Source organism: Pristiophorus japonicus, chromosome 2 (genome assembly GCF_044704955.1).
Source record: "Pristiophorus japonicus isolate sPriJap1 chromosome 2, sPriJap1.hap1, whole genome shotgun sequence".
NCBI lineage: Eukaryota > Metazoa > Chordata > Chondrichthyes > Pristiophoridae > Pristiophorus > Pristiophorus japonicus.
In genome coordinates, this window is record NC_091978.1 from 43,352,595 (window position 1) to 43,364,783 (window position 12,189).

General features: G+C 43.5%; 1 protein-coding gene across 4 annotated transcripts in view; it reads left to right on the forward strand.

Annotated features, from left to right (window-relative positions):
* Positions 1-12,189, forward strand: part of LOC139230023 (transforming acidic coiled-coil-containing protein 3-like) — a 67,015-nt gene that overhangs the window by 46,111 nt on the left and 8,715 nt on the right. For 3 of the 4 annotated variants that reach the window (XM_070861766.1, XM_070861756.1, XM_070861774.1), the window contains exons 13-15: positions 80-123; positions 1,268-1,428; positions 3,618-3,724. In XM_070861766.1, coding sequence (XP_070717867.1) covers positions 80-123; positions 1,268-1,428; positions 3,618-3,724 — 312 coding nt within the window. Of the gene's footprint in view, positions 1-79; positions 124-1,267; positions 1,429-3,617; positions 3,725-12,189 lie in introns of those variants that run through there. The other variant, XM_070861783.1, reaches the window with a different exon arrangement.

Genomic DNA, 12,189 nt, shown 5'->3' on the forward strand with positions numbered 1-12,189 from the left:
CCTGAATGGCTTTTTTGTGGCTATTGAAAACAATCTTTTGGCAATAGACTAACTTGTCTTGTATATTACTTTTTTGCAGAGTGATTGTTGATGAATATTCTGAGACAATCTTTGAAATGATGGGTGAGTTTTATTGCTGTTATGAATAAGAATATGTGGCTTGGAATATTTGAATTCCTCAGCAATTGAAACTTGAGCTAGGTTATAAAACTTGCACATTCTGGTACTGTATCCTTTTTTGGAAGATGGCTAACCGAAAACTGAGTCGGGATAAATGGTTCATTCTCTCTTTGTCAGCCAGTAACTAGTGGATGCTGCTGGGACCCCCAACTATTTACAATCTATAAACGACTCTGAAGAAGGGACTGAGTGTAACGTAGCCAAGTTTGCTGGTACAAAGATGGGAGGACACACAATCTGCAAAAGGACAGACGGGCTAAGTGAGTGGGCAAAAATTTGGCAGATGGAGAGTATAATGTTGGAAAGTGAGGTTTGGCAGAAAAAAAGAGCAAGTTATTTAAATGGAGAAAGATTGCAAAGTGCAGTGGGAACTGAGGGTACTTTGCATGAAACACACGGATAGTATGCAGGCACAGCAAGTGATCAGGAAGGCCAATGGTATCTTGGCCTTTCTTGCAAAGGTGATGGAGTAAAAAAAAAAAGCAGGGCAGTCTTGCTACAGCTATATAAGGTATTGGTGAGTCCACACCTGGAATACTGTGCAGTTTTGGTTTCCATATTAAAAGGATATACTTGCTTTGGTGGCCATTCAGAGAAGGTTCACTAGGTTAATTCTGGAGATGAGGGGGTTGACTTGAGGAAAGGTTGAGTAGGTTGGGCCTCTACTCATTGGAATTCAAAAGAATGAGGTGATCTTATTGAAGTGTATAAGATTGAGGAGGCTTGACAAGGTGGATGCAGAGGATGTTTCCACTGATGGGGGAGACACTAGGGGGCATGATCTTTTAATAAGGGCCACCTATTTAGAGATGGAGAAATTTATTCTCAGGGTTGTAAATCTGGAATTCGCTGCCTCCAAGAGCTGTGGATGCTGGAACATTGAATACATTTAAGACCGAAATAGACAGTTAAACAATAAGTGTTTATGGGGAGTGGGCAGGGAAGTGGAACTGAGTCCATGATCTTATTGAATGGCAGAACAGGCTTGAGGGGCCATATGGCCTACTGCTCCTATTTATGTGGTGAGCATATTGCCTTGTCAAATAGCTGGTTGAAATTGCACTTGTAGATTTTTATTTTCTTTCAGAGGAAATTGGCACAAACAGTGAATTGGCCAAGGCTGAGCTGGAGAAAGTAACCGAAGAAAAACAGCAAGCCTTAAAAGAACTAAGTTCGGTTCAAAAATCATTTTCTGAATTTTTCAAGCGATTTGAGAGCCTGAAGGAAACACTTGAGGGTTACCAAAAGGCAAGTCTGCTTCAACACTTTTTTAAGCCACAGCATTATCTACAATTTATTGAAATTGTCTTGGACAGGCTTATAGATTGGTTGTGAAATGTGTAGTCTCCTCCAGTGAGGGTTTCATCCTTTTGCTGCCATACAATACAAGATTGCCCACCTTTTTAGTTCCAGCATTTCTTGACTGAACAAATTGGTTTTTGTCATTTTGGGCTGGGTTATCTCACTTCCATCTCTCGGCTAGTCTGATGTTGCAAGGTGCCTCACTGAAATATATGTATGGTGAGAAAATGGGGCAGAGAAGCAAAACAAAAATGGCTTTTACTTGCACATTGAGGAGCTACACCAATGTGAAAATTTTATCTTGTACAGTCTGTTGGAGTGCAAGTGCAGTACAGTGGAATGGGCTTGCAGTTCCCCTTGTGCATGAGCAATGATCAGTTCTATGCTATTGGAGGTAGTGAAGGAATGCCAGTAACTTAAACACAAGGAAGGAAAACATCTGCAGGGATTTTACCAACTACTGCATATCCTTGCATCTTTGATCAGCTTTGCCTGCTTGTTCCTGGGTATGCATTATTTTCCTTCAAGCTAGTTGATATCTGGCATTGCACATGGGAGTCCAGACTAAATGTAGTCATCAGGTGAAGTAAGGTTAGAGCGTTGGGAATACTGGACCAGGCTCTCTACTGTAGACCAAACTCTGTCCCCTTTTAGTCATGCATTCTCTCCTCGTGTTATATTTTTGACAGTCAATTTTGTGGCAGCTTGAAGTAGAAAAAGTTGATTGCTGCATAGGAAGCTCCACAATACAGTGAGGTGCTGGGCACAACCGCACCATCCTGGGTGGAGGATGTAAGAGTAACCAATTTAAATGGGTAATTTCCATTATAAATGTGGACATAGGAATTTCTTGAGATGAACAAAGTAAGGTTTTGTAAATGGGAGGTGCCTGCAGAAATGATTTAATGTTTTATCAAATCATTCCCCAACTGTCAACATAATCCCATGGAATAAAAGGGACACTGGCAGCATGAATACAAAATTGGCTAAGTGACTGAAAACCATAGTGGTGAATGGTTGTTTGGACTGGAGGAAGGTGGAGTTTGCTTTGCAAGTACAGTGATGGGTTTCAAGAGGACAGTCAGGCTGGTGGAATGGGCACACATGGCAGATGAAATTTAACACTAATGCAAAGTGATATATTTTTGGTAGGAAGAACAAGGAGAGCCAATGTAAACTAAAGGGGCTGTTTGAAGAGACTTGGGATATATGCACATCATCAGAGGGCAGGTTTAGAGAGCTTTCTTAATTAAAGAACTTCCGGAACCTGGGCTTCATACATCGAGGCATAGCGTACAAGCAAGCTAGTTATGATGAACCTGTATAAAACACTGGTTTGGCATCAACTGGAGTATTGTTCAATTCTGGGCATTGCATTTTAGGAAGGATGTGAAGGCCTTGGAGGGTACAGTAACAATTAACTGATGATGGGGATGAGGGACTTCAGATATGTGAATAGACTGGAGAAGCTGGTGATGGTCTCCTTTGAGCAGAGAAGGTTGAGGAGATTTGATAGAGGTGCTCAATCATGAGGGGTCTAGACCGTGTAGATTGGTGGAAGGGTTGAGAACCAGGCAACAGATTTAGTGATTGGCAGAAGAACCAAAGGCAACATGAGGAAACTCTTTTTACGTGAGTGGCTGGGATCTGGAATGCACTGCCTGAAAAGATGGTGGCAGCAGATTTAATTGTAGCTTTCAAAAGGGAATTGCACAAGTATATGAAGGTAAAAACAAAAAAAATGACAGGGCTACAGGGAAAGGGCATTGGAGTGGGACAATCAAGTGCTTTTGCAGAGAGCTGGTTGGGCAAATGGCCTCCATTCTGATTCTTCTTCCACCTGCAATCCTGCTTTTCTAAAGATCTGTACATGTAGATCTTCACCTGTTTCCAAAAATGTACCCCTTTGTATTGGTCTCCATTAGCTGCATTTGCCACATACCTGCCTACTTCCCTAACTAGCCTGTGATTTCCTGGGTTCTTTACTCAACGTTTATATAAAAAAAATATATATATTAACCCTTTAGTGTCTAGGAGCTACAACATGGAATTACCAATATTCAAGTCTGTTGACTAATTGCAATCGCTGTCAAGTGTAAATTTCCATGTTTTTTTTTTTCCCCAAATGGATTTAGAATGAAGAAACTCTAAAGAAATGTGCTCAACAATATATTGAAAGGATTAAGAAGGAAGAGCAGAGGTACCAGACTTTGAAAGTTCATGCTGCAGAAAAATTGAATCAGTGAGTATCCTTAAGTGGTTTTATAAGCTTCATTATTCAAATTTGTTTGTCAACTGCACATTGAAAATAACATTTTGGCTTGGTCAGCTTCAAATAATCCATTAATTACACAAGGAAACTAGGTACCACAGCAGGCTAAATGATCTGCCATTTCATGAGACTTTTATCCTAGAGGTCAGCTGTGGTTTTGAGCCCAGGTCTTGTTCACTGTAAGGGGCCAGTCTTAGTCCCTTTTTTTAATGGACATTATTTAAGAAATGTGACCCCAATTTGGCAACAAATCTAAGGCCACAGGTTGGCTTGTGGCAAATCTCCAATGTCTTTGTCCCCCAACTTAAAAACATTCCCTCCTTTTAATGCAGAGGAGCTTTATTTTGCATCTAAATCCATGTATCTTAAACGGAGTGCTTGATTCTGCCTGAAATGGAAAATGTTTTCTCAGCACGTCACGTACCTTAAACTCATAGTAAAGCTGCACAACAAGTGATCGTGTCTAGACTGAGACTTAAATATAGTTGCTAGAGAGTGTTGTATTGTTTTAAGCACCATCTATGTTAAACTGTCCACCATTTTATGTTTGTTTCTATGTTTCTATTCAGGTGGGTGGCACTATTGGGCATTGTCCTGGTCAATATTATCTCCAAATGCACCACCAATAATAGATTTTATCTGGTCATTTGTTCATTAGCTCTTTGTAGGACCTTGTGGTGCAAATTAACAATGTCTATGCAGCAAGCCCATGGGATCCAGGGCAAAGTGGCAAGTTGGATCCAAAATTGGCTGAGGCAGGAAGTAAAGGGTAATGGTTGATGGGTGTTTCTGACACGAAGGCTATTTCTGGTGAGGTTCTGCAAGGTTCAGTAATGGGTCTCTTGCTTTTGTGGTATATATCAATGACTTGGAATGTAGGGGATATGATGGAGGTTTGCAGATAATTCTAAAATCAACTGGTTGATGATCAAGAAGGTTGCAGACTGCAGGAAGATAGCAATGGACTAGTCAAGTGGGCAGAACAGTGGCAAATAGAATTCAATCTGGAGAAGTGAGATAATGCATTTGGGGAGGGCTGGCAAGGGAATACATTAAATGGTATGACAAGTGTAGATGAACAAAGGGACCTTGGAGTGCATGTTCACAGATCCCTGAAGTAGCAAAATTGGTAGATAAGGTTAAGAGGACATACGGAATCCTTGCTTTTATTAGCTGAGGCATAGAATAAAAGAGCAGGGAGGTTATGGTTGATCTGTATAAAACACTAGGCCACAGTGAGAAGTGCATGCAGTTCTGGTCACCACATTACAGGAAAGATGGGATTGCACTCGAGGTAGAGGAGATTTGAGGATGTTGCCTGGACTGGAAAATTTGTGGCAAGATTGGATAGGCTGGGGTTGTTTTTCTTTGGAACAGGAGGCTGAGGGAAATCTTGGTGCATACTCAAATTCTAGAATTTTTTGAGGATGTAACTAGTAGTGGACAAGGGAGAACCAGTAGATGTCGTGTATTTTGACTTTCAAAAAGCTTTTGATAAGGTCCCACACGAGATTAGTGTGCAAAATTAAAGCACATGGTATTGGGGGTAATGTATTGGCGTAGAGAGAACTAGTTGGCAGACAGGAAGCGGAGTCGGGATAAACTAGTCCTTTTCAGAATGGCAGGCAGTGACTCGTGGGGTGCTGCAGGGCTCAATGCTGGGACCCCAGCTATTTACAATATACATTAATGATTTTAGATGAAGGAATTGAGTGTAATATCTCCAAGTTTGCAGATAACACTAAACTGGGTGGTGATGTGAGCTGTGAGGAGGATGCAATAGGCTGCAGGGTGACTGGACAGGTTAGGTGAGTGGGCAGATGCAGTATAATGTGGATAAATGTGAGGTTATCCACTTTGGTGGCAAAAATAGGAAGGCAGAATATTAACTGGCAGCAGATAAGGAAAAGGAGGTGCAATGAGACCTGGGTGTCATGGTACATCAGCCATTGAAAGTTTGCATGCAGGTACGGCAGGTGGTGAAGGCAAATGGCATGTTGGCCTTCATAACTAGGGGATTTGAGTATAGGAGCAGGGAGGTTCTACTGCAGTGAGGCCTCACCTGGAACATTGTGTTCAGTTTTCGTGTCTCAATCTGAGGAAGGATATTATTGCCATTGAGGGAGTGCAGTGAAGGTTCAAACCAGACTGATTCCCAGGATGGCGGAACTGATGAGACTGGATCAACTGGGCCTGTTCACTGGAGTTTAGAAGAATGAGGGGATCTCATAGAAATATAAAATTCTGACAGGACTGGACAAGTTAGATGCGGGAAGAATGTTCCTGATGTTGGGGAAGTGCAGAACCAGGGGTCACAGTCTAAGGATAAGGGGTAAGCCATTTAGGACTGTGATGAGGAGAAACTTCTTCACCCAGAGAGTTGTTAACTTGTGGAATTCTCGACTGTAGAAACATAGAAACATAGAAACATAGGTGCAGGAGTTGGCCATTCGGCCCTTCTAGCCTGCACCGCCATTCAATGAGTTCATGGCTGAACATGCAACTTCAGTACCCCATTCCTGCTTTCTCACCATACCCCTTGATTCCCCTGGTAGTAAGGACTTCATCTAACTCCTTTTTGAATATATTTAGTGAATTGGCCTCAACAACTTTCTGTGGTAGAGAATTCCACAGGTTCACCACTCTCTGGGTGAAGAAATTCCTCCTCATCTCAGTCCTAAATGGCTTCCCCCTTATCCTTAGACTGTGTCCCCTGGTTCTGGACTTCCCCAACATTGGGAACATTCTTCCTGCATCTAACCTGTCTAACCCCGTCAGAATTTTAAACGTTTCTATGAGGTCCCCTCATTCTTCTGAACTCCAGTGAATACAAGCCCAGTTGATCCAGTCTTTCTTGATGGGTCAGTCCCGCCATCCCAGGAATCAGTCTGGTGAACCTTCGCTGCACTCCCTCAATAGCAAGAATGTCCTTCCTCAGGTTAGGAGACCAAAACTGTACACAATACTCCAGGTGTGGCCTCACCAAGGCCCTGTACAATTGTAGCAACACCTCCCTGCCCTTGTACTCAAATCCCCTCGCTATGAAGGCCAACATGCCATTTGCTTTCTTAACCGCCTGCTGTACCTGCATGCCAACCTTCAATGACTGATGTACCATGACACCCAGGTCTCTTTGCACCTGCCCTTTTCCTAATCTGTCACCATTCAGATAATAGTCTGTCTCTGTTTTTACCACCAAAGTGGATAACCTCACATTTATCCACATTATACTTCATCTGCCATGCATTTGCCTACTCACCTAACCTATCCAAGTCGCTCTGCAGCCTCATAGAATCCTCCTTGCAGCTCACACTGCTACCCAACTTAGTGTCATCTGCAAATTTGGAGATACTACATTTAATCCCCTCGTCTAAATCATTAATGTACAGTGTAAACAGATGGGGCCCCAGCACAGAACCTTGTGGTACCCCACTAGTCACTGCCTGCCATTCTGAAAAGTCCCCATTTACTCCTACTCTTTGCTTCCTGTCTGACAACCAGTTCTCAATCCATGTCAGCACACTACCCCCCCAATCCCATGTGTTTTAACTTTGCACATTAATCTCTTGTGTGGGACCTTGTCGAAAGCCTTCTGAAAGTCCAAATATACCACATCAACTGGTTCTCCCTTGTCCACTCTACTGGAAACATCCTCACAAAATTCCAGAAGATTTGTCAAGCATGATTTTCCTTTCACAAATCAATGCTGACTTGGACCTATCATGTCACCTCTTTCCAAATGCACTGCGATGACATCCTTAATAATTGATTCCATCATTTTACCCACTACCGATGTCAGGCTGACCGGTCTGTAATTCCCTGTTTTTTCTCTCCCTCCTTTTTTAAAAAGTGGGGTTACATTGGCTACCCTCCACTCCATAGGAACTGATCCAGAGTCAATGGAATGTTGGAAAATGACTCTCAATGCATCCATTATTTCCAAGGCCACCTCCTTAAGTACTCTGGGATGCAGTCCATCAGGCCCTTGGAATTTATCGGCCTTCAATCCCATCAATTTCCCCAACACAATTTCCCGACTAATAAGGATTTCCCTCAGTTCCTCCTCCTTACGAGACCCTCCGACCCCTTTTATATCCAGAAGGTTGATTGTGTCCTCCTTAGTGAATACCGAACCAAAGTACTTGTTCAATTGGTCTGCCATTTCTTTGTTCCCTGTTATGACTTCCCCTGATTCTGACTGCAGGGGACCTACGTTTGTCTTTACTAACCTTTTTCTCTTTACATACCTATAGAAACTTTTGCAATCCGTCTTAATGTTCCCTGCAAGCTTCTTCTCGTACTCCATTTTCCCTGCCCTAATCAAACCCTTTGTCCTTCTCTGCTGAGTTCTAAATTTCTCCCAGTCCCCGGGTTCTCTGCTATTTCTGGCCAATTTGTATGCCACTTCCTTGGCTTTAATGCTATCCCTGATTTCCCTTGATAGCCACGGTTGAGCCACCTTCCCTTTTTTATTTTTACGACAGACAGGAATGTACAATTGTTGTAGTTCATCCATGCGGTCTCTAAATGTCTGCCATTGCCCATCCACAGTCAACCCCTTCAGTATCATTTGCCAATCTATCCTAGCCAATTCATGCCTCATACCTTCAAAGTTACCCTTCTTTAAGTTCTGGACCATGGTCTCTGAATTAACTGTTTCATTCTCCAGAGTTGTTGATGCCAGTTCATTGGATGTATTCAAGAGGGAGTTAGATATGGCCCTTACGGCTAAAGGGGTACTGAGGTGAATGATCAGCCATGATCTTATTGAATGGTGCAGGCTCGTAGGGCCGAATGGCCTACTCCTGCACCTATATTCTATGTTTCTATGTATACAATTGAGGCACAGTGGATAGGACTGACCTATTTCCCTTAGCAGAAGGCTCCACAACCAGGGGGCATTGGCTTAATGGTAGAGGAGATATGAGGGAAAGTTTCTTCAGAGGGTCTGAAACTCACTGCCTGAAAGGGTGGTAGAGGCAGAAACCCACATTTAAAAGGTAATTAGATGTGCACTTTGTGCATCTGTAAAGCATGCACTCCCACGTTCCGCCACCAGGGAGCACATCCCCTGAAGTCCCAAGGATCCCAGCATCCCTTGGAGCACTGTATATAAGCCAGCCCCGAAGACCTGTTCCTCACTCTGGAGTGTCTTAATAAAGACTGAGGTCACTGTTACTTTAACCTCCCTGTGTGCTGTCTCGCATCTGTGTTATGAACACAACACTCTTGGTCTGTGGCCCTGTAGGTTACAGCACTTCAAGAGCTGGATAGTGGGATTGGGCTGGATAACTTTTTTTTTGTTGGCTGGCGTGGACACGATGGACCAAAATGGCCTCCTACCGTGCTGTAAATTTCTATGAAAACACTTGGTTGCATGTACTTGGCACTTATCCCTCAGTTGAGGGTTATCAAAAATGATAAAGGGAGAAACTATTTCCTGATGGATGATCAAGAGGGCTTGAAATTAGTGCTAGGCTATTTAGGAACTCGAAGCACTTGGAGTGTATTGGCAATCTGCAATACTTTCCCTTTCCCCAGCCCCCAATAGAAACCTAGAAATCTACAGTGCAGAAGGAGGCCATTTCGGCCCATGTCTGTTGGCTAACCAAGCCCTTGGTCAGCAGCCCTGAAGGTCACACATTGAACAATGGCAGGCAGGTAGAGAGCATCTGGCCCAACCAGGCGCACCCCCCCCCCCTTCCCTGCCCCCAATGCTCTATGTATCGCAACATTTTACACTCCTCCCCACCTGGAGCCATATGAGAGGCAAAAAAAAAATTAAAACTCTGGCCAATTGGGGGAGATAAATCTGGGAAAATTCCCCTTCAACCCATCCAGGCAATTGAAACCAGATTAGGAGATCACTCTGGCTGTATTAGATTCCCTGAAGTACTTACCATGGTATCTGCACCAGCCAACAAGAGGTTATTCAGTCTAATCCCCACTTACCAGCTCTGTCAGTAACCCTGCAGGTTATGGCACTTCAAGTGCCCATCCTGATACACTCATAATAAAGGATGAAACTGAGTACTGTGAACAATGAGCAAGTGTGACCTTGGCTCCTTTTTTTTTTTTACTAAGACTCCAGAGTGCATGTACCTTGTGGGTGGCCTGCTTATATACAGTGCTCCCAAGGGATGCTGGGATCCTTTGGGACTCTAACAGGTAGGTCCTGTGGTGGTGTAGTACAGGTTGAAAAGGGTTAAATACATAATACATCTAGCACTTTTTAAAAAATGTGGTGAAGGTTTCTGCCTCTACCACCTTTTCCAGGCAGTGAGTTCCAGACCCACACAACCCTCCTGGGTGAAGAAGCTTCCCCTCAAATCCCCTCTAAATGTTCCCCCAACCACCTTAAACATATGCTCCCTTGTAGGGGACCACCAAGGGAAATAGACACTTGCTATCCACTATATCCAGGCTCCTCAATTTTATACACATCAATTAAGTTTCTCCTCAGCCTCTTCTTTTCCAAGGAGAACAAATCCAGCTGATCCAATCTGTCCTCTAAGCTAAGATTCTCCATTCCAGGCAGCATCCTTTGAAATCTCCTCTGCACCCTCCAGTGCAAGCACTCAATATTCCAGCTGTGGCCTAATCAGTGTATTATGCAATTTAAGCATAATCTCCCTGCTCTTGCCTTTATTGGCCAAGGTGCAGAATACAAGCATTCCATGTGCCTTAAGTACCTTGTCCACCTGGCCGCCTACCTTTTTGGGAATCTGTGGACAAGCACTCCAGTGTCCCTTTGTTCATCTATTCTAAAGTGGCCTGCCCATTAATGTGTGTATCCTTTCCTTTATTAGTCATCCCAAAGTGCATTACCTCACACTTCTCCGAATTAATTAAATTCCATTTGCCACTGTTCTGCTCACCTGACCAGTAGATTGATATCCTCCTACAGTTCATGACTTTCCTCTTCAGTATCAACCACACAGCCAATTTTAGTGTCATCTGTATACTTCTTAATCATACCCCCTATATTCAAATCTAGTTCATTGATGTATACCACAAAAAGCAAGGGACCCAGTACTGAGCCCTTTGGAACCCCACTGGAAACATCCTTCCAGTCAAACATCCATCAACCATTACCCTTTACTTCCTATCTCTAAGCCAATTTTGGATCCAACTTGCCACTTTGCCCTGGCTCCCATATGCTTTTACCTTTGTGACCAGTCTGCCATGTTGGACCTTATCAAACTTTGCTAAAGTCCATATGCACTACCCTCATCAACCCTCCTGGTTACCCCTTTGAAAAATTCAATTCGGTTAGTCAAACACTATCTTCCCTTAAATCTGTGCTGACTGTCCCTGATTAATCCTTGCCTCTCTAAATTTAGATTTATCCTGTCCTTCAGGACGACTTCCAATTTTCCCACCACTGAGGTTAGGCTGACAGGCCTGTAATTCCTTGGCCTCTCCCTTTCTCCCTTAAACAAAGGTACAACATTAGCAATCCTCTGGCACCATGCCTGAATCCCAAGAGGACTAGAAAATGGTCAAGGCCTCTGCTATTTCCTCTTTTGCTTCAATCCAGCATGGGATGCATTTCATCCAAGCTTGTGGACTTGTCCACTTTCAAAGCTGCTAAACCCCTTAATACCTCCCCTCTCTGTTTTATTTCATCTAATATTTCACACTCCTCTGGCAGTATCAGCATTGCCCCTTTCTTTTGTGAAAACAGACATAAAGTATTCACGAACCATACCAACATCTTCCGCCTCCACACATTACCCTCGGAGGTAGAATTTGGCCAGTAGATTTGTGGCACACTCACCAGATGTGTGCCACTTTTGTCTGCCTCGAAGTGCTCAAAATCTTCAGGGCGAGTTTGGCCTCCTCCATGGTGGCGTAGCGTGGCCACTGGATTTGGGGGCAGAGTCAGGTCCCAGCACTGAAAACAGTGCCCTCTGCACGTGCGTACACATGCGCAGTAGCTCCTCGCCCCCAGAATCTGTGCTGCAGGCTGTGGGAGGGGCCGAAGCGCACCACCCTTGTCCCTGGCCAAACAGTCTCCCTCATAGGCAGCCCGCTGCCTTCCCGGGCCATATTTTGGTAGGACTTCTATTTTTTTTTAATTTGTTTATCACTTTGGTCTTGGTGCTTTAGGTGCAGGGTTCCTTCTATTTTTTTTTAAAATTTAATTGCTTATTAGCTTTTTTGTGCTTTAAGTCTTGGTGCTAGGTGCAGGTCCTCTCGGCTTCCTTGTATTTTTTTTTATTGAATGCTTATTTTTGTTTAGTGCTTTTAGAATGTACTTGCCTGTGCTGATTTCTTAACTCTCCACGGGCCACAAGTGGCCATATATGCTGGCCTAAGTTAGCTTGGAGTAACTATTAGCTGGCCAAACTGGCTTAAATGGCCAAAACAGGTGAAGGTGGCTGGTCATGCCCCCTTTTGAAAAAAAATTAAACAAAAAAAAATCCTAACTA